Below are 20875 nucleotides of genomic sequence, written 5' to 3'. Positions count from 1 at the left end.
GACTTGAACAGACATTTCTCCAAAAAAGATAGACAAATGGCCAATTAGCACATGAAAAGATGCTCGACATCATCAGCGGTTTGGCTCAGTGGATAGAGCGTCGGCCTGCAGACTCAAGGGTCCTGGGTTCGATTCCGGTCAAGGGCATGTACCTTGGTTGCGGGCACATCCCCAGTGGGGGGCGTGCAGGAGGCAGCTGATCGATGTTTCTCTCTCATCGATGTTTCTGGCTCTCTATCCCTCTCCCTTCCTTTCTGTAAAAAATCAATAAAATATATTTAAAAAAAAAAAAAAAGATGCTCGACATCATCAGCCATCAGATAAATGCAAATCAAAACCATAATGAAATACTACTTTACACCCATTAGGATGGCTTTATAAAAAGAAGAAAAAAAAGCTGGCAAGAATGTGGAGAAACTGGAACCCTTGTGCACTGTTGGTGGGAACGTTAAATGGTGCAGCCGCTATGGAAAACAGTATGGTAGTTCCGAAAAAAATAAAAAGATAGGACTACCATATTTATGATCCAGCATTTCTACTTCTGGGTATATGCCCAAGAAAATTGAAAACAGTCTCAAAGAGATATCTGTACCCCTATGTTCATAGTAGCATTATTCACAATAGCCTAAAGGTGGAAACAACCCAAGCACCCATCAGTAGATGAATGAATAAAAAAAATGTGGTCAATAAAATATTAGTCAGCCGTAAAAAGGAAGGAAATTTGGACACACGATACAACATGGGAGACCCTTCAAGACATTATGCTAAGTGAAGTAAGCCAGTCACAAAAGGACAAATGCTGAGTGGTTTCGCTTATATGAGTCACCCAGCAGCCAAATTCATAGACACACAAAGCAGCATGGCAGTTGCCAGGGGCTGGGGGAGGAGGAGCATGGTGCTTGTTTAATGGGTATAGCGTTTGAGTTTTGCACGAGGAGAATGGTTCTATGGATGGATGGTGGTGACGGCTATACAACAATGTGAATGCAATGCCACTGAACTGTACACTTAAAATGGTAAATTTTGTTACTTATATTTAAAAATACACATCAAAATAATTAAAAATGTTCTCAGTTTAATTTCCCGTACAGTAAAAATTAATAGATGTAACGAATACAAACAAAGCTCTTTAGGGAGTTTCAGTGATTTTTAAGAATGTACAGGGGTCCTGAGACCAAAAAGTTTGAGAACTGCTGCTTTAGATATAAATATGTCCACACACTTCAGTGTCTGATTCAAAGCTATTATATTTTGCCAACTTTTGAATCACAGCCAAACTGAGTACACAGTCAGAAAATGTATAGGGGGTAGTTTCCTCAAATTGGTCTGAAATAAAAGCACATGATATTCCCTTAGTAGACATAACAGTCAGTGGCTTAAGAGAAACCGGAGAGCATAAAAAGACCATTCTTAGTATGAGAGAGATCAGATGTAGAACAAAACCAGTAAGGCTTACCTGCATGCTATATGACCCATCCTGGTTGTATGTTACAGCGATGGCTACATCTTCAGAGGATAAAAATTAAACAAAATTAGAAGACCTTCATTTATTCAGTAACTGAGATTCCAAGAATCTGACTTTCAACATAAAGATAACTAGCTGTTAGGGATAGCAACATCTGTTAACTCCCTGGCAATAAAGATTAAAAAACAACAACAAAAATACAACTTAGGCAGGTTTCAAAAAAAGGTGAATTTCAAACTTTTCCTTTTTAGAAATGGTGTTTTAGCTTTTTAGGACTGTAGGCTATTTTAGATATTTTTTTTCACTATAAGAAAGGCTGCATTGTTATAGTAAAAACTGTAATTAATTGGGAAAAAGAAATTCTGGTTTAAGATCCAAATCTGCCATCTGTGTGGCACGATCACCTCTGTGATCTTGACTAAGTCACTTAAAATCTCCGGGTCTTGGTTTTCTAATCCATTTGACCCATTAAATGGATGAGATGTAACAATGATGACATCAGTGTGAAAGTATAAACTGCAACAGACTATACAGATATAATATACAATATATTCATTATTATGTGACTATAGAATTGGTTAAAGACTAGGAGATGGAAATTGAAACTTTTGTGGGCTAGAGAATGAAGACCAAAGTCATTCCATCTAGTCCTGAGACTTCAACCATCATGTTGATGCCACCAGCTCCTATCTGTCCCCAGTCTTTCTGCAGAACTCTAAGTCATGTCCAGCTAAATGTTCCATCCGTACTTTAAAATGAACATAGTGTGTCCAACAAATCCTCTCCCGCCTCCGCCTGCTTTCCCTCCTGCCCTGTGAGCGCCACGACTGGCAATGTTATTCCCCTTGCCATCCTGGTTTAAAACCTGTCATTCTTACCTTCTCCTTTGCTTTCTACTTCCAACCGCCACCACAGCACTGCCAAAGTCTTCCCTTGGATGCCTGGACCACCCATTTCTTGCGCCTGCCCCTGACTCGGACAGCGGCCTCAGGCCTGGCTGACCTGAGGAGGTCCTGCCAGGACTTCCTGCTCCCTGTCCCAAGCCTCCCAGCTGATTCCTAGCATGTCCCCACCACAGTAAAAACACTTGGCTTCGTATTGAGAGCACCAAACGCTGTCATATTTCCCGCCATTCTTCCACACAGCCCTGTGTCCGACCAAATGGGAAAATGGGCCAATTCACATTCTCCAGGTGCCTCTATCCTTCTCCTCTCTGTGCCCTTTGCCCAGGCCCCTCCCACTGACCCCCACCCCTCCTCCACATTGTGCTCACTGGGGAAGAGCCTGCCTGGGGGGATGAATCCTCTCTCCTCTGTACATTTAGACGTCTACATATAAACACCATACGGATTCTCCCCTCAGCAGGGTATGATAGAGTGGTTTTTCTCTTTATCAATTGTTTTAAAAAACTGCAAAAATAAAAATGTTCACGAGGCCTAAAAGTCCTCCCGATTGCCCAGATGTCAGTCCTATTAAACGCTGGAACGTGTGGATGCTTTCGGGCCTTTCAGAATACACATGCAGGTTTGTATTTTTCTTTTATAAAAATAGGACATTGCCATACATGTTGTTCTGCAACCAACTTTATTGTAGTTAACATGTGACATACAGACCTACTTTGTTCTTTTAACAGGAGCAAGGGAATAGTTTAAAATAATAATGAGGATGATGATGACAGCTGATGTTTGTTGACTGCTTGCTACATGCCATTCAATGAGCTAAGTGCTTTACACATGCTGTTTCATTTAGTATGTACAACACCACAAGGAAGTGACTGCCGCTGCCATGCCCAGTTACGGCGGAGGACAGTGGATGCTTACAGAGCACGTGACTTGCCCAAGGGCCACAGAAAACAAGCGAGCCAGATTCAAACCCATACGGTCTACCTCCAGGGCCGCACCATTACCACTACGCCATCCTGCTTCCCAACACACCCTTCTCCTTTGCCAAGTGGCAAATTCCTTAAGAGAAAAACATAGGAGCAAAGACACCTTTTATCTCTTCTTCACGTTGTTCAGAATATTTATTGTTTCATAAACTTTGTCCTGAACGTATAAACTTCTCTATCCTGTATCTTGTCAATAACTTTAACTCTTTTTAAGAGAAAATGCAGGGGTCAGGGGAAGGGAGGGGAGGGGAGATATAGATGCTAGGAAGCTGTCACACTGCCAGCTTTGACGACAGGAAGACAGAGGGGCCCCGAGTAAACTAATGCAAGCCGCCTCTAGAAATTGGAAAAGGAACCAATTCTCTCTTTGAGCCTCCAGATGGAGCACAGGCCTGCCAGCACTTTGATTTTAGGGCCCCTGACCTCCAAACTGTAAATTTGTGTCATTTTAAACCATTAAGTCTGTGGCAATCTGTTACAGCTGCAAAAATAAAATAAAATAAAAAATCACATCTTCAAAGCCTTCCTATTCATTCTGCCATCAGGAAGATCATTTTGACTTGAATACTGGATTTTCTTATTACCTTGCCTACATTGTTCTCCCCAGGATTAAATCAAAATGCTGGCATATCACATAAAGCTCCTTAGTCTCGGCCCCTACCCGTCCCCCGGTCTCATCAACCACCACTCTCCCTAGGAATACTCTGCTTCCCATTTAGCGGACGTTCTTGATTTCCCAACATTCCACACTCTTTCCAGAAGCTGTGACTTCTGCCCCAAGGATTTTCCTCCGCATTATTTAGCAGGCCCATCTCTACTCATTCTTAATGTATTAAATCTATCATTACCTTTTCTGCAAAGCCTTCCCTGACTTCCTCAATCAGGATGCAGACCCTCTCTTTAAAGATCCCATAAAACCTGTATTTGCAGAGTATATTACACATTTTCCCGTGAAAATCTGCCTCCAACTACTCTGTGAGCTTCTCGAGGGCAAAGATCATGGCCCTCTATTGGTTTATGCCCCTTTCCGAGTAAATATTAAGTACTCAGAGCTACTGAATAAGTGAATGAATATGTACTTTAATGTTCTTTTAATCATAATACAAGCTTTCCAGTTCACCCTTATATACATTTTTATCTTAAATCCTGCCAATATTCTCATTTATCATTTTGTCTTTAAAGTGTCCTTACATACTTAAACACAATTATTATTCTAGTTAAAAAAAAGAGAGAAAATGCATCTCATTATCCCAGATCAGTTTTCTTTCAATTTATAAAATATGAAGTCTTTTAATAACATGAATGCCCATAGAATCACAGTAAAGACATCACCAGAAAAAGTCTAAATTCTTTTATGTATAGTAGGGTAACTCAACCTGTTCCCCTCTCCCCTAGATATCTCTTGACCGCCCACAAGAGAATCTTAAACACCTCTTATGTATTTAATAAGGTATGAAAGTTTAACATGATGCAGTGTTAGGTAAGCACATGCACCTTGAAGTCTGCGTTCAAATTCTGGCTCTACCAATTCCTTTTGGTGTGATTTTAAGGAAATTATCATTCTCTCTAAGCCTTTTGCAAAGGTTTTATAAAGTTGAGACTAATAATAACACCAATTTCATTGGCCTGTTCTGAAAATGCAAAAGAAATAATTCATGGAAGGTGCTTAACACAATAGCTCACATACACCAAACAATAAGTCTCAGCTATTATTCTTATTATTATTGAGGGCAGGGCAGGGTTCTGTGAAACATGGCCACTAGTAACAAGGTGAGAATATCTTTCAAGTCTTGATTATTTGAAATACTTGGCCATTCTCACTGAGACCATTAAGAGCTGGTTCTACTTTATATTCATAAATGCTTCTGGGCCCTTGGGCTTCTTGTTTGGTGCACTCTCATTCAACCACAGTCACTGCGGATTAGTATAACATTTCTGAAAACTGTGACATGCGGACCTGGGTTATTGTTGAAAAATACTGCCAAAAGGAAGTAGTGAACAGCAATTATGTTGGCTCTTCAATTATATTTATTTTTAAAAATAAAAATAAAAATCCAAGAAATGCAATATAATTCAAAACACTGCTCGGTGCCTCAGTGAAGATCCATGCCAAATAACACAGTTGGCTCATCTGAATTATAATCACACAGGCTATTTTTCTGTTTAATTTAGATTGAAGAGGCCACTTGAATTTTATTGCTGCTGATACTGTATTCAGCATATTCAGCCTAGTGTAAGATACTTTCTCATTTGGGAGGCTGTTTTTTAGGATGAAATGAATAAATAAATACACCCGCATAAAATGGATAGCTTAACCATTTGCAGAATGTTACTCTACAAGGGATGTTTGCAAACTTCCTTTCCAAGCACTCCGTGCACTTAAGGTAATGACCATCTAGGCTCAGGATGAAAAGATATCTAAAGAGCTGTAACCCAGTCAACTGTGTAAACAAGGAATTTGTTAAGAAGTGAGTGGATGTCTACATAGAACTGGGATAGAGAGGAGGGTGCTGTGATGAGCTGGCAGGAAGATTCTGTTCTACCTGATAGGCACGTTTTATAATGGAGTTGTCACAGGTCAAGGATACCTCACCTTCAAGGTTACCCAGTCCTTCCTGCTCTGACTGCACCCCTCTGGCTTCCCATGCAAACTGTATTGCAGCAGAAGGCATATAGCCACCAGCTATTACATGATTCTGGTCCCTCTGGTACACTGTTCCAGCCCAAATTTTGTGTCAGCCTCTCCTAACTTCAGTTACAATAAATCAGCTCCCACCCTGAACCTACTCAAATCAGTGTGCAATCAAAAATCAATTTGCCGTATAGGGGGTAACGTGGGGATAAGGACACATATGTAATATCTTAATCAATAAAAATATTTTTAAAAAATCAATTTGCCACTGGAAAAGTGGTGGAAATAGCATAGGAATCAGGGTCAGAAAGATTAGGTGTCAAACATTGGCTCTGCCACTTACTAGTCTTGAATAAGTTATTGCACCTTCCATGCCATCGTTTCATCAGCCATATGTGGCTATAACAGTGACTCCCCTTATTAAATTGTGAAGATAAAATTTACATGTGATAAGGCACTTAATAATAAATTACATTTCTTTATTAACCCACTTCCACCTTAGATACTGCCTGAATAGTGGGTAATCTTTCTTGTTTAGAGTTTTGGATATTGTTTTTCTTATTTAAAGGAATACATTCTCACCCTGGTTGGGTATTCACTGGTTAGAGCATCGGCCTGCGAACCAAAGGCATGTGCCTCTGTTGCAGGTTCGATCCCTGGCCTCAGTCCTGGTCGGGCATGTGTGGGAGGCAACCAATTGCTCGCTCTCTCTCTCTCCCCATCTCCCTCTTTCTGTCCCTCCTTCCTCCATCCCTTCCACTCTCTTTAAAAATCAATGGAGTGATTTAAAAAAAAATCCATTGAGGATTAAAAAAAAAAAAGTAATACATTCTTGGGAGGGAAAAGAAGGGTAAAAAAAATAAAATATAAAAGTATTGCATTCTCACTGAAGAAATATAAAGCAAAGAAAGTACAAAGAAGCATGGGGGGGAAAAGACGGCCTCAAATCCCACCACCCAGTAGTAACCTCACTAAAATGTTGGCAAATTTTACTTTAGTCATTTTGCTATGTATGTTTTATAACATATTTTTAGAATATTTACAAAACACAGAAAAAATGTAATGAAGAAAAAAAAATCAACTCTACCACCCAGAGCAAATCAATTCTATCATTTTGGCATACTTCCTCACAATGTTTAGGCCAGGGATCTTTGAAAAATATATAATTGAATGACTGTGGCTGAGCTGAATCCATTTTTTCCCAGGTAAATGTGATCTATTTCTATAAGGCACATTTCCCTTCTAATAAAACGTTACTTACTGTTTTCACCATCCCTAAGAGTCATGTTTCTGGTGAAAGAAATATTCAGTCTTCTTCCACTGCTGGATGCAAAAGGAGAATATTGATCTGAAAGAAAATTCAACAGCAAATTTACGAACATCAAGCCTACTAAATTTATACCTTACAAAAGAAAACAGGAACACAGTTCCTATACTGGCAGCTTGTATGTGTTTTCTTTGTTCTTCTCGTTGCTTTAAATTTAAATGAGATATTTCAATTTACATCTCAGGAGGTTGCATATGAAAACTCCCAGCTTCTCTTAAAAAGTGAGACTATGTGCAGCCTAAACTCTCATCCGTTGGTGGCATGAGCTGCACTGTGGCCATCCCTTTTGATGGGGCTACTGCATTCCAGGGCACCCAAATCTCTACCTCTCGCCATTTCCCTTTCACCTGGCCTCTCTTATTCTCCTGTTACTGGTCCACCTAGACGGGTTTGAGTGTACAGCCTCTGCTGGACAATATCCAGAAGCTACAGCATGACTAAATTGAAGCAATTTACTCTGAAGTTCCTATCTGTGCTGGTTATAAATTTTAAAAAGAGGTGAGAGTAAGAAGACACTCCATTCTAAAAAGGCTAAGAACAAGCAGGCTTAGGAATGCCATATGGAGCACACTTAGATGCATTTCATTTAATGTAACAGGACAAAATGAGGAGAGAGCACAAATCTCCTAAAGATGTAATTATGTGTTTTAAGCTTTCAATATAACTTTCTTGAATGAATCTAGAAATTAATTATTCTAAAAATAGGATCCTATAATCCTATATAATAAAACCTAATATGCAAATTGGCCGAACAGTGGAACGACCAGTCGCTATGATGTACACTGACCACCAGGGGGCAGACACACAGGGGCAGCGCTGCTCAGTCAGAAGCCAGGCTCACGGCTGGCAGCAGTGGTGGCAGGAGCCTTTCCTGCCTCCACAGCAGCACTAAGGACCCCTCGGGAGATGTCATGCAGAGAGCGGGCCTAAGCCGGCAGTTCCACATCCCCTGAGGGGTCCCGGACTGCGAGAGGGCGCAGGCTGGGCTGAGGGACACCCCTTCCCCCCAGTGCATGAATGTCATGCACTGGGCCTCTAGTAATATAATAATCCTAATAATAGTGAATAGATAATGAATTCCATTTTTTCCCCTATTACTCCAAAAGTCAGTTAGCGTAAATAAATATTATTGAGCAAGTTTGGGAGAGCTCAGGTTTTGCTCAATTTAGAGGGAAGAACTGTTTAAAGGAGAACTGACTGAAACTATAATAGGCTAGTGAATTTTCATCATGAATTTCCAGCTTCCGGGGTGTTAGGAAGTTGGACACTGACTTAGTGGGATGCTGAGGCAGCCAGTCAGGACGAACCTCTGCCTGTCTTTCCCAAGCTCCGACTCTATGACATGATGGAGTAACTAGGTCTCCAGTTAGTCAGAAATTTGATCACAGAATAAAAATAGAGCGGAGAAAATAACCATAAATCAGGGTAGCCCAGTGGAATCCGAGTGCCTCCGGGACCCGGGAAGTTGCTGCAGGTACAGAGGCTACAACAAAGCAGGCCACAGGGAGTGGTGGATAAAAGAAGTTGGAAAGGATTGGCATAGGCTGCAGCAAGCACTGGTGTTTGGTTGAAAAGAGATCCATCTCTACGTTGTTAGGTGATTAGTTAAGATATATCTAAAGGGTTAGAAGTGTTTATGGAATGTATCCAGAATATGTGAAGAGCTCTCTTCGGACTAAAAGCCACCTTAGCAGAGGATGGTGTCAATCACTGAGAGAAGAAAGGGAGGTAAGAGTGGCATAAAGAAAAAAAAGTATGGTCACTAATCCTATATAATAAAAGCCTAATATTCTAAGTGTCTGGTCGTCCAGTTGGCCGTTCAACCAATCAAAGTGTAATATGCTAATGATATGCTAAGGCTGCTCAACTGCTCACTATCACGTGCACTGACCACCAGGAGGCAGACAGTTGACCAGTCACTATGACATGCACTGACTACCAGGCGGCAGACGTTCCAACTGGTGGGTTAGCTTGCTGCTGGGGTCCGGCTGATCAGGACTGAGCGAGACAGGCCGGACACGCCCTGGAGCCCTCCTGTGGTTCTTCCCCAGCTGGCCAACCTCCCACATCCCTCCCCAGCCCAGATTGTGCACCAGTGAGGTCCCTCAGCCTGGCCTGCATTCTCTTGCAATCTGGGACCCCTCGGGGGATGTCGGAGAGCTGGTTTCGGCCCAACGGCAAAACGACGGGTTGCTATGATGCGTACTGACCACCAGGGGGCAGATGCTCAAAACAGCATCTGACCCCTGGTGGTCAGTGCTCTCCCACAGGGGGAGCGCCGCTCAGCCAGAAGCCAGGCTCATGGCTGGTGAGTGCAGTGGTAGTGGCGAGAGCCTCTCCCGCCTCCACAGCAGTCGGACATCTCCCGAGGGCTCCCTGATTGCAAGAGGGCATAGGCCGGGCTGAGGGACCCCCCGCCCCGAGTGCATGAATTTCGTGCACTGGGCCTCTAGTCCATATATATAAAAGCCTAATATGCAAAGTGTCCCCTTGGGAGTTTGACCAACTGGGAGTTCAATCGCTTGCTATGACGTGTGCTGACCACCAGGGGGCGGTGCGGAACGAAGGAAAGCCCCAGCCGGTGGCAGGCAGCTGGCAGCCACTAGGGACCCTACCTGTGCATGAATTTCGTGCACTGAGCCTCTAGTTATTCATAAAATCTTGACAAGCAGGGGAAACAGAAATGCATTCCATACCTTGTGTCTGAATTTGGAAAGCATCTGACATGGCTTTCTCCTTGAGGATGAGGCCCAGAGCTGCCTGGCATAAAAACTCTTTGGCTGTGGCCTTCCGACTGGGCAGCAGTTCTTCCCGGTGCTGAGGGATGAAGTCAGTGTGCACGTTCCCAGCTTTGAACTCCGGGTGGCCAGCCAGCCTGAGGAGGAAGTCAATGTTGGTGTGCAGTCCGACAATCTAGAAAGAGAATAAAGCCCACATCCCCAAGGAGTGGGGAAAACAACATATTCAGAAAAGCATTTGTATGGCTTCTGCTCCTTTTGCTGAGTATCTTCTACTATCGGCAATTCTCAGGCAAACAATAAAAACCCCACTTCTCCATCACTATATTCTGGACTTAACACTTAAAGCTACATCTACTATGATAAAGAGGCCACAGGAAATGGTGTTAGTGTAGGTAGTGTGGAAAGACATTTAATTGACTTGGATTAAGAAAGTGATAAACGTTAAGAAACTTAAATGAAATTTATTGGCAAGTCTTTGAAGACCTGCCACTCAGAACACTCCACAGCAGAAGGCACGATTACTACACTGGGGAGGGGATTGGGTGAAATTACCTCAAAAGAGGTTCTAACACTAAAATCCAAATTTTACATACTGATATGAAAATAAAAAGGTATAAAACATAACCCAGTAAACGGAATCAAGGGTAAAGCCAGCTATCTGGGCCTCGAGTTTGTTCATTTGTTTGTTCGTTCATTCATTCATTCGCCATATACGGAGCACCTTTTAGGTGCCAGATCCTCATCAAGATACTGGGGACACGCCCTAACTGGTTTGGCTCAGTGGATAGAGTGTCGGTCTGCAGACTGAAAGGTCCCAGATTCGATTCCGGTCAAGGGCATGTACCTTGGTTGTGAGCACATCCCCAGTAGGGGGTGTGCAGGAGGCAGCTGATCGATGTTTCTCTCTCATCGATGTTTCTAACTCTCTATCCCTCTCCCTTCCTCTCTGTAAAAAATCAATAAAATATATTTTAAAAAAAAGATACGGTGGACACAGTGAAGAACAAAACACACAAAGTCCTTGCCTCACAGAGCCTACATTCTAGGAAAAGATAATAAACAATATCTATAAAAAAATTCTAATATAATGTCAGGTGATATGAAGAAAAATAAGGCTGTCTAAGGGGACAGAGAACAGCAAAGGGTTCTATTTTATTTTATTTTTTACTACAGGCCCGATGCACGAAGTTCGTGCAAGAGTAGGCCTTCCTTCCCCCGGCTGCCGGCACCAGCTTCCCTCTGGCACCCAGGACCTGGGCTTCCCTCTGGCCACCAGCAGGCACCTGGGACCCGGGCTTCCCTCGCAGCCCCGGCTTCGTCCGGAAGGTCCGGAAGGACGTCTGGTCTAATTAGCATATTACGCTTTTATTATTATGTATTTTATTGATTTTAGAGAGAAGAAGGGAGAGGGAGAGGGAGATAGAAACATCAATGATGGGAGAGAATCATTGATCATCTGCCTCCTGTTTACCCACTACATGTCCCCTACTGGGGATCAAGCCCACAACCAGGCCATGTGCCCTGACCGGGAATCAAACTGTGACCTCCTGGTTCATGTGTCGATGAGCCACACCAGCTGGGTAAAGAATCTTATTTTAAATGTGACAGCCTTGACATGACTCTGAGGAGGTGAGCAGTGCCTGAGGGTGGTGGGAGGGAGCCCTGTGATCATGTGTGCGAAGAACATTCTGGAGAGAAAACAGGAACACATGGCACAATGCTGTGTGTCTAAAGAATGGCAAGGAGGTCAGTGTGGTTGGAGCCACAGAGATCAGAGGTTTTTAATGACATATAATAATTAGAATATCATGGGTTAAAGAGCAATCCTTCCGTGAAGCTAAATCAGCTGGTACAGGAGTTACTGCACCAAGAAAATGAATGTGCTACAAAACAGCAACAAACGATGAAATGGATAAAACTGAACATCATTATTTTCCTTTGGAGAAAATAATACCAACTGTAGGCCACACTTGTATAGCGACCACGCTCCCGTGGTGTAGTGGTTATCACGTTCGCTCACACACATGTGGAGCTGGCCTTACCTACAGGATCAAGAGGAATTTCCTATCGATTTCCCTGAAGTATAACACGGACCCTAATAGTTTCAGTCCTGCAAGCTTTCATTTCCAGCTGGAGTCAAGAAGTCCTCAAGCCCATGGGAATTCTCCCACATAAAATGAATCTGATCGTGACATATGGGCGGCTGGTGGAAATAAGTTGACAAAGACAAAGGCTGACCACTCCTGACAGACGTGCTTGGCTGTGGAGATACAGAGAGCATGAGGGTCACCAACACGGCCGTCTCACTCACGTGGTACTGACGAAGGCTGTACCTCAGCTTGGTCAAGGCCGCCTGGCGATCTGCAGCCCACACGACCAGCTTTGCAATCATGGGGTCATAATGCACTGACACTTCATCCCCTGGAATTGAAAAAACCACAACAACCTCTCAAAGTCAAAACCAAAGGGATACAATGTGACAGCAAGACGTTCTGCTGTGGCTTTATGTACATTTCACACCCAATCCTCACAGACCTCATGACAGATATGGCCCCCACCATTTTATTCATGAGGAACTGAAGCTCACGGGGTTTAAAAACTTATCAAATGTCCAAGGAGGGTGTGGCCATCCTGTCCGTTCAAAACCATGACCCAATGACACCCAGGCCGGTTTCCCCATCCTATCTTCTTCTTGAAAGTCAGAACAAACTCCCTCTACCTCTCATATCTCAATTGCCCTGCCCTCAGCATTCCCTTCCCTCCACCGTTTCCCTCATCAGACAAATGAGGGTAACCATTCCTCTGTCCTGTGGTTGCTGGGAGGACTGACAATAAAGTGCCAAATGCTGTACCTGGCAGAGCTGATAAACAAACAGCAGTCATCATACGAATCTCAATCACTGGTTAGAAACTAGATCAAGGCAAAAGGCTGTGGTATGTTACAGACTACTGTTCTAGACCCTTGTTGTGATTTTGACAGGTCACTTGATGCCTCTAAAACCCAGGGTCTCCAGATGCAAAACCAAGGGGTTGGATTACACTCCCTTATCCATCCATCCACCCCACCCCCACTCGCCCACCAACACATAGTGAACACCTTGTAGGCCTAGACTTAAGCAAGGTGCTGCAAATATACCATAGAAGACGGTCCCTCCCTTAAGAATCTTACAGTCTGATGGGAAAATAGGCAAGGAATAGGTTACCATAGATAATAAGATAAGGGCCAGGTCTGAGGGATGCACGGGACACAGAAGGGGAGTCCTGGGAGAAGCTTCCTGGACTAGGTTATCCCTCCCAGTGTCACGATGTGACCGTGGGAGCACGTCTCAGAATTACATCTCTTATCCTTTGAGCCCTCTTATTAAGTTACACTGCAAGCTTTGCTGGCCCTACAGGTTTTTTTCTTTTCTATTGCAAGGCCCCTCTTTTCTTTCCAAGATATTCTGCTGTGAAGTTAAAAATGTACTGACTACCAAATCTTGCTGTGGCTTAGGCAAGAGCTATCAACATGTTGCCAATGTATCATCAAGAAGCCCCAATTCCTCATTTTGGCTTTCAAGACCCATACGATTTGCTCTCAACCTATGTCTGTCTCCAGCCACATCTCCAACTACTTACCATCCTACACCATTTTCCCAGCCACATATTTTCTTACAGTTCTTCAAGTTCACTTTTCTTTAATGTGTTACATCTGCCTACTCAAATCCACGCTAGATTTCCTCTTTTAAAAGTGTCTCACATTAGCTCTTAGTCCTAGAACTGCTATCATTGCTCTGCAAATGAAGTTAAGGTGGCAACAGACGGTGGTGGCTCAGAGCACAGACTCTGGAGCCAGACTGCCTGGGTCTGAGTCATGGTTGCAAGGGTGATCCTGGGCAAGTCACGTAACTTCTCCGTGTCCTGGTTTCATCATCTAGAAAATGGGGGTGAGAACACCTACTCATAGGACAGTGCTCCAGGTTAAAGAAGACTGTATGAAAAGTCACCTAGAACAGCACCTGCACGTAAGTGCTAAACGGCTGTTAGCTGTGACCATCGTTACTGATCAACGCTGAACTGTGATAGCTCTTGTGCTGTTAGTTTTTACTTTTAACTTCTTTTATTATTGTTTAGCTTGCACTAAGTTTTCATATTAATTCTCCAGCTTGACTTGAAGGCAGAGTGCCTTACACATAGCGAATATCAGTCACCTTAAATCATGTTTGGAACCAGGCAAAGTAAAAAATATAAAACAACACACACAAAATACTTATTGCTTAAGTTTGATCAAGTACGGCTGCATTTGAAAAAAGAGCCTATTGATTAAACTACTAGTCATTCCTTAAAAATAACTATTACAGAAGGGAAAAAAATTGCTGCGAAATCAATTAAATCCTTTATTTTAAAACATACTAGACATTCCCACAAGACACAAGGAAAAGACCCCCATCCAAAAATAAGAATGCACTAAAAGTTAAAAAGACTTTCTGTGTTATTTCCGCTTACCTTGCCGCACCCCGGTTTCAATCCTCGTGGAAAGGTCCGCGGGAGGGGTGGCGAGATGCACCAGTGGTCCGGCCCCCGGCATGAAGTTATTGTGAGGGTCTTCTGCGTATATTCTAGCTTCAAACGCGTGGCCCCGGAGAGTTATTTCTTCCTGGCTCAAAGGAATCTTCTCTCCTGCTGCAACCTGGTGACAGAAGAGTATGTACTTCTTATAAAAATCCACCTTAAAGCAGCTATGAGACTAGCAAGTTGATGGTCTTGCCTTTTTTATGGAAAATGTACATTTGGACTTCACAATGAAGCCACATAAAAATTATTATTTTATCCACTGCCTCGAGTATTGGGCAGAAAGAAGATATTTAAAAAACAGATGCAGCTTGCCCAGCTGTGAGCATCAACCTATGAACCAGGAGGTCACAGTTCGATTCCTGGTTAGGGCACATGCCTGGGTTGTGGGCTCAGTCCTCAATAGGGGGCATGCAGGAGGCAGCCTATCAATGATTCTCTCGCATCATTGATGTTTCTACCTCTCTCTCCTTCTCCCTCTCTGAATTCAATAAAAATTAAAAAACAAAACAAAACAGAGGCAGCTTGAAAATAAAGTATTAATTACAATGGGCTTCTAGAGTTTTTAAATAGAAAATGCAAGCAAACTGCTGACTAAATTATAAATATAAAATCAGTGTTATTTTCTATATAATTGAAACTAAGATTTCTTTCTGGCACCATGCTCTCAGTTTTCATCTTAAAACATTAGCATTCAGTTACAAAATCAATCTTTTTTTAAAAAAAATAGTAAATTATCTGTTGGTGTTCACAGCTATAGGTAAAGTGTAACATTAGACATCTTTGTAATTTTAATCAGCAAGTGAGTGATAAAGCAAAACAGAAAGGGGAACATCATGGTTTTTCAATTATTTTATTATGTTTATGTTTATGTACATTGCATAGCACTAGATTATAAACAGAAAAAGGCTATTGGAAGACTTGCTGCCACACTTTCCCTTTAAGTTTTCCTCCAAGATGAGAAAATGACAACCTGAGAAAGCAAAAGCTACAGGGAAAAATCTCTAAGTAACTTAGTATCACATTGAACTAAACAGATAAGCATAAAACAGAAGCAGGTTCCATCTCTTTAAATATGTAAATAAGGAAAATCAGGAACCACAGCAGTTAGGAATAAAAGGAAAGCGGACAGAACTGAATGTCTTTATGGCACGGTGTTTCAAACCACAGACTCTGCAGCCATATTCCCTAGGAACCTTTTATCCTCGGTGATTTCAAGAATCTAGACCAGGGGTGGGCAAACTTTTTGACTCGAGGGCCACAATGGGTTCTTAAACTGGACCGGAGGGCTGGAACAAAAGCATGGATGGAGTGTTTGTGTGAACTAATATAAATTCAAAGTAAACATCATTACATAAAAGGGTACGGTCTTTTTTTTTTTTAGTTTTATTCATTTCAAACCGGCAGGATCCGGCCCACAGGCCGTAGTTTGCCCACGGCTGATCTAGACTCTTTTGGGTTATTGCTTCAGAAAAAAAAATCTTCCTTTTCCTTGAATTGTGGAAACATAAGCAGTCTTTCTAGAAGTTTCTAAACCAACTGCACTTTTCCTGATACCCACGAACACTAACTAGCCTGGTTTTCATTAGCTCCCAAGGCTATAGAGGCCCAGAAGAGTCTCTTGGCTCAATTAAAACCACCCATCAACCCCAAGGAAATTGAAAAAGCAGCATATTGTCCACAGAAGTTCCAAAAAAACCAAAATTATCAAAATAATCAAGACTTTAGCATCACAATATGAAAAAAACAATTTAGATTCAGGTTATACTGTATATAAAGAACCAAGAATCCCACAGAGATTGACTATTCATCATATGACTTAAAAAACTTTTTTAAAAAAGAAGGCTGATGCACAGCAAAAGAAACCATCAACAAAACAACAAGAAAGCCCACTGCATGGGAGAACATATTTGCCAATATTATCACCGATAAGGGTTTAATCTCCAACATTTACAGGGAACTCATACAACTTAACAAAAGGAAGATAAACAATCCAATCAAAAAATGGGCAAAGGACCTAAATAGACACCTTTCAAAAGAGGACATTCAGAAAGCCAAGAGACATGAAAACATGCTCGAAGTCACTAATCATCCGAGAAATGCAAATCAAAACAACAATGAGGTACCATCTCACACCTGTCAGAATGGCTATCATCAACAAATCAACAAATGACAAGTGCTGGAGAGGATGTGGAGAAAAAGGAACACTCGTGCACTGCTGGTGGGAATGCAGACTGGTGCAGCCACTATGGAAGACAGTATGGCGTTTCCTCAAAAAACTAAAAATGGAACTCCCATTTGACCCCGTGATCCCACTTCTAGGAATATATCCCAAGAAACCAGAAACACCAATCAGAAAGGATAGATGCACCACTATGTTCATAGCAGCACAATTCACCATAGCTAAGATCTGGAAACAGCCTAAGTGCCCATCAGTAGATGAATGGATTAGAAAACTGTGGTACATCTACACAATTGAATACTATGCTGCTGTAAAAAGAAGGAATTTTTACCATTTGCACAGCATGGATGGAACTGGAGAGCATTATGCTAAGTGAAATAAGCCAGTCAATGAAGGAAAAATACCACATGATTTCACTCATTTATGGATAATAAAGATCATTATAAACTTATGAACAAAAATAGATACAGAGGCAGAGCAGCCTCGAACAGACTGTCAAACTACAGTGGGAAGGCCGGGGAGCGGGGGTGGGGGGGGTGCAGGAGGGGGGGTAGGAGATCAACTGAAGGACTTGTATGCATGCATAAAAGCATAACCAATGGAAGGACATAAGACACTGGGGGGTAGGGGAGGCCAGGGGATTGTCAAGGGCGGGGAAAAAAAGGAGACATATGTAATACTCTTTGTAATACTTTAAGCAATAAAATAATAAAAAAATAAATTAAAGAAGGCTGAGATACAATCTATTGTTTTCAATAAAGAAAAAAACATGCTAAGCTATTATTAATAATATTTGAAATAATATGCTTTGTGGACCTCTGGTTTAGGCCAGTGCTTCTCACACTATTAAAATAAAAGAACAGTTGTGGACTTAAAACTTTTGTAAAACCAGTAGATATGTCACAGCGATGCCAAATTGCTTTACTTTCTTAAAATATTTTTTTTTATTGATTTCAGAGATGAAGGGAGAGGGAGAGAGATAGAAACATCACTGATGAGAGAGAATCATTGATTGGCTGCCTCCTGCACGCCCCCTACTGGGGACAGAGCCTGGCACCAGGGCATGTGCCCTGACTGGGAATCGAATCGGGACCTCCTGGTTCACAGGTTGATGCTCAAACACTGAGTCACACTGGCCGGATGCCAAATCATTTAAAAAATTTCTAATTATATATTGTGACTGTCTCATACTTATCCCACTGTGGGCCAGCAACAGTGTTTAAGTCAACACTTGCCCATGGACCCTTCCTTCCCAACTCTGTGTTAGCTCGTTTCATCTTGGCTGGCATCTGTCCTGCCTCTAAGATCTAATGACAGCCTGGCCAGAAGGATGTGGCCCTCGGTAGAGTACCAGGTTTTGGTTTTGAGACCATGTGGTCACCAGCCATCGTCAATAGCAGCAGCTCCCCTGTTGGCTGCCCCATGCCTGAAGGGAGATGATGGCAATGAACAGATTGGGAATCTGTGTCCATAAAGTGACACTAATGTCATAGCATGAACTGCAATGTCATCTTGAACCTGCCATTTTCCTGTTCCCATCACAACCAGTAAGAACTGAACCCTTATCCAAAAAGACACTTTTCTTTAGGAGGCCAGAAGGCAACGCAGTTTCCAAGACTGATATTGAATAGAAAAATCACTCCCACCTTAATCTGCCACTCCACCAAGTCAGTTCCTGTGATCATCTCAGTAACAGGATGTTCCACTTGCAGCCTTGTATTCATCTCCATGAAGTAGAAATCGTGCTTTGAGTCCATAATAAACTCCACAGTTCCTAAAAGTAAAATACAATGATCACATTTCAATAGTATGTAATTAGTAGCCAAGTAAAATATTCCTTGTGGTACAGTTTTACCATTGCGTTCATTCAATGGTACTTTGTATTTCATGAAAAAAAATATCTCACATGTTGTAGCAGCAAATGACTCTCAGTCAAAATAGGGAGCCACATGAAATTTTGCAACAGAAAAATATATTTGGGGTTTTGACCAAATAGTAAGCCCAAGATATGAAGCAGTGTCAGCTCTCACGCAGTGAGAACATGACTGCCATGATCCTGGGTCAGTTCATGTACTTGGGCAAAGTTCACCCAGATCCTGGGAACTGCACCCTGTGACATCCCATCTCACTCTAACCCTCTGCAGAAAAATACAATCTTTTCTCCTTAGTTTTGGGCTCTTGGAAATTTCCTTTAAAAGTCCTTTTGCTGGTGACGCATTGAAAGATTGCTTAGCAACTAAATCTTATGTTAATAATGTATTACCTATTGGCATTTTATTAGGCACTACAAAACGTCTCCAGCTTTATCTATATATATAAAAGGCTAATATGGAAAGTGTCCCCTCAGGAGTTCAATCGGGAGACCAGGTGTTCGATCACTCACTATGACGTACGCTGACCACCAGGGGGCGGTGCGGAACAAAGGAAGGCCCCAGCCAGCAGCCAGCAGCCAGGGAAGGAAGCCCCTGGCTGGCAGCTGCAAGGCTCCAATTGGCCCTGATCGATGGCCAGGGCTAAGGACCCTACTCGTGCACAAATTTTGTGCACCGGGCCTCCAGTTAAAGTGTAAAAACTCATCCACTTTGCCTGGCTGGTGTGCCTCAGTGGTTGAGTGCTGACCCAGGAACCAAGAGGTCATGGTTTGATTCCTAGTCAAGGCACACGCCCGGGTTGTGGGCTCAATCCCCAGTTGGGGGTGTGCAGGAGGCAGCCAATTGATGATTCTCTCTCATCAGTGATGTTTTTATATCTCTCTCCCTCTCCCTTCCTCTCTGAAATCAATAAAAATATATTTTTTAAATGTCTTAAAAAGAATGAGCCCTAATATGAACTACGCTCTCTGAGTGATAAAAATGTGTCAGTGTAAGTTTACTGATCAGAACAAATGTACCACTCTGATGTGGAATGTTGATGGTGGGGAGGCTGTGTGCGTGTGGGGACAGGGAGTATATGAAAAAATCTCTGTACTTTCTGCTCAATTTTGCTGTGAAACTAAAACTGCTGTAAAAAATAAACTTTATTAATTTAAAAAATCAATTTTGTAATTTTAATTTCAAATAAGACAGAAAATATCGAATAGCATTATACATGTTAGGATATGCATTATTTAGTAAAATCCTTTTTCAAACATATATGAATATAAGTATACATACACACACACACATATGGTCTCAATATAAAATATGAGTGTGTGTGTTTTGTTTTTTTTTTTCCTTGTGGATCTGGTCAAAAAGGTTTGAAAGCCACTGATATAAAAGCGATATGTTTCTTTTGCCTCTAAAGCATACATAAATTATTGCTTCTCCTTCTCTTTTGGAAACAAATCTTAGCATACCTGCTCCGACATAATTTACAGCTTTAGCAGCTCGGACTGCAGCTTCCCCAAGCCTTTTTCTTACTTCAGGTTTAATACCAGGCTATGAACAAATATTTAAATAAATTTCCATTAGTACTTTGTCCCACTAGAAATTTCCACTAAGATCCAATATTACATCTTCATGTAGCAAATATTACATTCAAGAGATAATAATAAAGATAAAAAGCTGTCACAATACCAAAGTTTAATGGTTCTGCTAGTAATTTCTATGAATTGCACATATTCCTCAGCATAATGATATATCCGTGTCCCTTGTTCCTACATAACTTTTATAACTATATGTCTACTTAAAATTAAATGTGTCAATATAGAAACTTTGAAGTCTCTATTTTAAGATGATAAAGCAATCTGTATCAAGTGTGCAATAATTATCTTGGAATATGGTAAACCTTGAGATTCCAAGTTAAAAATGGTTCAGAAAAAGAAGTGTATGTCAATAAATAGACAAAGCTTTTAAAATTTTAAAAACTGAGCTCTACAGATATATATTTAAGCAGTCACTGTTCAAAATAAGGCTTTACTGAAATTATTGTTGTTGACATTTACTTCAAAAGGTATAATATACTCTACAACAGAAATCAAAATTTTAATATGCGAATAACAAACTGATTACCAGAAATCTCAGATCCCTGACCTGATGAAAACACATACTGATAAAAACATGCATGGCAGTCTCCCCTTATCCATGGGGACGTGTGCAAGATCTCCAGGGG

General features: G+C 41.7%; 1 protein-coding gene across 1 annotated transcript in view; it reads right to left on the bottom strand.

Annotated features, from left to right (window-relative positions):
- MCCC1 (methylcrotonoyl-CoA carboxylase 1) overlaps window positions 1–20875 on the bottom strand; it is a 55245-nt gene that overhangs the window by 6867 nt on the left and 27503 nt on the right. The window contains exons 9-15 of the mRNA XM_006084871.3: window positions 20121–20202; window positions 18433–18560; window positions 14539–14722; window positions 12365–12474; window positions 10009–10225; window positions 7247–7333; window positions 1457–1506 (exon numbers count right to left, since the gene is read on the bottom strand). Of these exons, the coding sequence (XP_006084933.2) occupies window positions 1457–1506; window positions 7247–7333; window positions 10009–10225; window positions 12365–12474; window positions 14539–14722; window positions 18433–18560; window positions 20121–20202 (858 nt within the window). The remainder of the gene's footprint in view (window positions 1–1456; window positions 1507–7246; window positions 7334–10008; window positions 10226–12364; window positions 12475–14538; window positions 14723–18432; window positions 18561–20120; window positions 20203–20875) is intronic.

The sequence above is a fragment of the Myotis lucifugus genome, unplaced genomic scaffold, assembly GCF_000147115.1.
Source record: "Myotis lucifugus unplaced genomic scaffold, Myoluc2.0 scaffold_14, whole genome shotgun sequence".
In the NCBI taxonomy this organism is placed as follows: Eukaryota; Metazoa; Chordata; class Mammalia; order Chiroptera; family Vespertilionidae; genus Myotis; species Myotis lucifugus.
Note: the sequence above shows the minus strand (reverse complement) of the source record. Positions and strands in the feature narration are given on the sequence as shown.